Genomic DNA, 4,496 nt, shown 5'->3' on the forward strand with positions numbered 1-4,496 from the left:
TCGAAGGCTGCCCGCCGGCCCGCCAGGCGACTCCAGTCTTCAGCTGGCGTCTCTGCGGCTGTCAGTCTGTCCGCGTACGGACCAAAGGCCACCGTCTCCTTGTCGCTGCGCTGCACCCTCGGGCCATTCCACCCTTGCAGGCTCCTGCCTGGCGGCCCGTCCTTCCTCCGGGCACCTCGGCTTCTGTGAGGCCCAGTACAGCCTTAAGCAGAGGGCTTGCAGGCTAGCGGACAGCGCCGAGTCCAGTTCACGCTCGCCTGCCGCCCTCGAGCGGCGTTTGCGCGGGCTGGGGTGGGGGAGAAGCTGGGGGGTGGGGCAGAAGCCTGTGGGGGTCGGGGAGCTGCGCAGAGTCCACCGTGGGGAGGAAGCCAGCGATTTTCCTCCAGATCCGAGCTTCTGGCTGCCAGCGAGCTGGGCTCTGCCGGGGTTGGGGTGGGGGAACCGGGTTTGTGGGCAAAGCCGGGGTCCGCAGGACCCTACGGGAGGCCAGGGAGGCTCACGCCCTCCTGAACCACCCCTAGGCTCTTCCCTGCAGCCCCGCCTGGGGTCTTCGGTCTGCTAGGCACTTCCCTCTCCCTGAGCCGCACTCGCAGGCTTTCCTAACGGTGGAGGCTGAGAGCATCGTGGCAAGTTCCCGCCCCGCCCCACCCCCCGCCGGAGGCGGAGTTAGGAGGCCGCAGCGTCAAGGAGGGCACCTCACTCCCGCCCAGGAGAGGCTGAGGGCGGTGAGGGCCCCGCATCCCTTTCCCACCAGGGCACAGTTCCAGGGAACTTAGAAGTTTAGAGGTTATTCGTATCTAGCCAAAGAAACGTTTACTTTCTCAGAGTTCTGGAGTCTGGCAATGGGAGAGAGTTGAAAAGTTTGGGGTCTCTCATCGCTTTCTATTCGGGAATTCAACAGAATCCTGTAAGTTTACTGTGACTATCTTTTTAAAACAATGGCTTTAAGTCGTGGGCTCTGCAAGCAACTCCGGTGAGGATTCTGGGTCAGCGGCCCTCCCCACTCCTGCCCTGGGGATGGACAGCTTTCCTCTTCCAAGTTTCCAAATCCCTAGGTTTCAAAGGCGTTCATTTTGCAATGCAAACACCATCACTCGGTTTTATTGGTTTTGTTATATTAGCCTCTGAAGCAGGCAATTATTGGTGTGAACATACATTAAAAAAACATAATTTTATCGAGTTAAGAGTGTGCAATAGTGTAAACTCGGTGCAAGTGCTGTCGGTGAAAAGTATGTGCTGAGCATGAAATCGGAAGGTCAGCAGGCTGAGGGGTCTTCATAAGGAACAGCGGCAAGCCTCAAACCCAAAAGGAGACAGGTACACAAACAGGCCTCGGAACGGAAACGTCTTCTGCGTGTAAACTCTTGGACGTAAACTTTTTGCTTCAGGGTGTTTCCCTGCTGCTCTGACAGCAGCCCTATCCTGCCCGGTCCCCGAGTTTGGCACGGCCGGGCGGACTCCTGTCCGGGCGCTCCGGGGGCTTGTCCGTGGCCCCGGGAGCCCGAGTTCAGATCCTCCCTCCAGGGTGGGTTGGCGGCCTGAGCTTTGCCGAGCTCTTGCCTCACTTTGGAAACTCGGTAGAAAAACAGCCGGCCCCTCTGGAGCCTGCAGCCCCGAGCGCCGGCGGCCTCCTCGCCCAGGCACCCGGACAGCTAGGCGCAGAAGGGCTTGCCGCCGGCCTTGGGCGTGGCCAGCAGCTCCTTGGCTGCGCCGGAGGCGGGGGCGTCTTGGGGCGTGGCGGGCGGGAAGGAGCGCGCCAGGGGCGTCGTCAGCACGTTGGTGCCCCCGCCCAGCGAGCGGCCCAGCGGCCCCGGGTCCAGGAGGGCGCCCTTGGCGGTGGCCCAGGCCTGGTTCAAAGTGCTGTGTCTGAGGATGGGGTCGTGGAAGACCCCGTCCACCCAGTTTCTGAGACTGGTTACCGGGGAGTCCTGGTGCCTGTCCAGGGGGTGCCTGTCCACGGCACTGGCGGGAGCCGGGGCTGCAGGCGAGGAGGAGGCCGGCGCCGAGGAGGGGGCCGCAGGGCCAGCGGGGCCTTGGCGCTTGAGCATGCACGAGGGAAACTCAGTCTGGCCTAGGGCGGTGGCGGCGGCCGCGGTGGCCGTGTGTGCCAGGGACCAGATGCGCGGCTTGGCCTCGAGGCCCGCCGGCGCCCCAGCTGGAGCAAAGCCCAGCTTGGGCTCGCAGGCCTGCGGGCCAACCCCCGCGCCCGTGCCCGCCTGGTGCTCCGGCCCAGCCGCCGTGCTCCGGAGGCAGCTCCGGGCCCTCTCCAGGTCCTGGTCCAGAGTGGCCCCACCCCCGGCGGCCAGGGGCATCCGGAGGGCACCCGGAGCCTCCTTCCCTGGGGCGCTGGGGCCGTCTGGCACGGTGGGGACTCGATCCAGGCCTCCATCCAGGGGTTGGAAGGGCGGCTTCAGCTCGCACTCTGGGGGCTCCCCCTCCAGGGGGTCGAAGTCCTCCAAGTCGCTGAGCTCCAGATCCTTCTCTTTGCCTATCGGCTCTGCCAGGAGATAAAGAGTGACCGGTGGAGGGAGGTGGGATGGCAGGTTAACGGAAGCCCCTTCCTCACCCCAAGGACATGGTTCCGGGCCCACCTTGGAACTAGGAAAAGCACCTGCGCCTTTATTCTACCTCCCATCTCCTCAGAGGCTCCCGGTCCCCCAAACGCCTACACGGACCTAGCTGACTTCGGCCTCATATCAAAGGCAGTAGGGTCTAGCGTTTCGAACGTGATTTGGGATCTTTGAGCGTGCTCCCAGCTCACTGCCACAGGGCCCCTCGCGCACAGGGCCTCGCAGACTCGGGGCCAGGGCATTAATTTGCCGCCTAGGCCCAGGAGTTTGCCCCGTTCCACGTCTTTAGAAGTCCTAGAACCAGCGAGAAGGCACAGGGAGGCGACGCCCCCGCATCGCCAACCTCCCACGCACCTGCACCTTTGCTGCTCTTGAGGGGCTGCTCCCTGGCTTCCTCCTCACCCGCCTCTTCCTCCTCGCCCTCCGCGTAGGGCCGCTTCTCATCCGCACACTTGTTCCTGGGCGGCCACGTCATCTTGTTCTCCTTCTTGAGGCGCCGGCGCGCGTTGGCGAACCAGGTGGAGACCTGCGTGAGGGTCATCTTGGTGATGATGGCCAGCATGATCTTCTCGCCCTTGGTGGGGTAGGGGTTCTTGCGGTGCTCCTGCAGCCAGGCCTTCAGCGTGCTGGTGGTCTCGCGCGTGGCGTTCTTCCGCCGCGAGCTGCTGTCCATGGTCCCGTACCTGGAGACAGGCTGGGCAATGGGGCGCCGGCAGCGGCCCCTGCACCGCGGGCAGGCGGCCAGCGCCAGGCCCACGCGGCTTCAGTCCCGGTCGTGGGGGTGTGTTTACGGTGGCGAGACCTGGGTTTTACCCGGGCAGGCGCTGCCTTTTAATGTTTATATTTTATTAAGCTTATACGGCGCCAGAGAGGTCTCTGTGGGTGGGGAGGAGCGCGGGCGGGCGCAAGGCCCGGCCAGGTCTCTGTCTCTCTACCTACACCTATGTCTCTTTGAGTTCCTTTATCAGGCCCCTTTGATCCTGAAATCAGGAAAGCATGTCGCGGGGACAGAACTCAACTACGCACCACCCGTGGGCAGAAATTGTCGTGAGCGCCGTGGGGAAAAAGTGCCCAGAGGGCCCACGGGCACTTATTGCGGTTGTTTTTCTGTCGCCCCACGAGAGGCATGCTGTTCGCTGGTGGGCAGGGACTCCCCTCTCTGGTTCCAGGACACACCACACAGGCTGCACTTCTTGGGGTTCGGGGAGGCGTCGGAAGGCTGGGCGGCAAGGTGAGAATCCCCGGAAACCACACTGCAGCGAGGGCTCTGGGAGTCCGGGCAGACGGCGTGGGGGCAGGGAAGGGGAGACGGGATGCCTTTATACCCTGGCGGCAGCGCGGCTGCTAGGAGGCGGCGATGGTCCTAACCCAAGGTCAGCGGGACGGGACCCGAGGAATGCCCCTCCTTCTGCAGCCCAAACTTTCAGTGGGGGCGTGGCGCTAGTAGGGGCGGGGCTTGGTGCTCCGTGGGGGTGGGGGCAGTGAGGAGGGGTGAGATCCCTCACCTGTCGTAGGGGTACTGGCCCAACGCCGGCTCGTAGGGGTAGTAGGCTGTGGCTGCAGCCGGAGCGAGGCCCGCATGCGCAGATCCCGGTGCGTCCTTGGAGTCGAAGCTGTTCTGTAGGAGCCGGTGAGCCTGGGGTCGCAGCTTCCGGGATGCGACCCAGCTCGAGCCCCTCCCCTAGGACCACTGGCTCCTGCCTGCCTCCCACAGACCACTGGGCAGCCCTCCATCCTCCCCACCCCCATCCGCATCACCCACTCCCAAACTCTGCCTCGGGCCCAGGCAGCGAAGGAGCCCCAAGATGTGGAGGAAGGAGGAGCAGAGTTGGGGGGTGTTGGGGGAATAAGGGACAGGAGAAGAAGGATGGGGGGAGGATAGGGGGAGGGAAGGGGAGGATGAGGGAGGATGGGGGAGGGAAGGGG

General features: G+C 64.1%; 1 protein-coding gene across 3 annotated transcripts in view; it reads right to left on the reverse strand.

Annotated features, from left to right (window-relative positions):
* Window positions 1-1,071: 1,071 nt before the first annotated feature.
* Window positions 1,072-4,496, reverse strand: part of IRX4 (iroquois homeobox 4) — a 9,717-nt gene continuing 6,292 nt past the window's right edge. For 2 of the 3 annotated variants that reach the window (XM_024123150.2, XM_055086353.1), the window contains exons 4-6: window positions 4,076-4,188; window positions 2,925-3,253; window positions 1,072-2,497 (exon numbers count right to left, since the gene is read on the reverse strand). In XM_024123150.2, the coding sequence (XP_023978918.1) occupies window positions 1,653-2,497; window positions 2,925-3,253; window positions 4,076-4,188 (1,287 nt within the window). In that variant the 3' untranslated portion in view covers window positions 1,072-1,652. The remainder of the gene's footprint in view (window positions 2,498-2,924; window positions 3,254-4,075; window positions 4,189-4,496) is intronic. The other variant, XM_055086354.1, reaches the window with a different exon arrangement.

Source organism: Physeter macrocephalus, chromosome 8, assembly GCF_002837175.3.
Source record: "Physeter macrocephalus isolate SW-GA chromosome 8, ASM283717v5, whole genome shotgun sequence".
Taxonomy (NCBI): Eukaryota; Metazoa; Chordata; class Mammalia; order Artiodactyla; family Physeteridae; genus Physeter; species Physeter macrocephalus.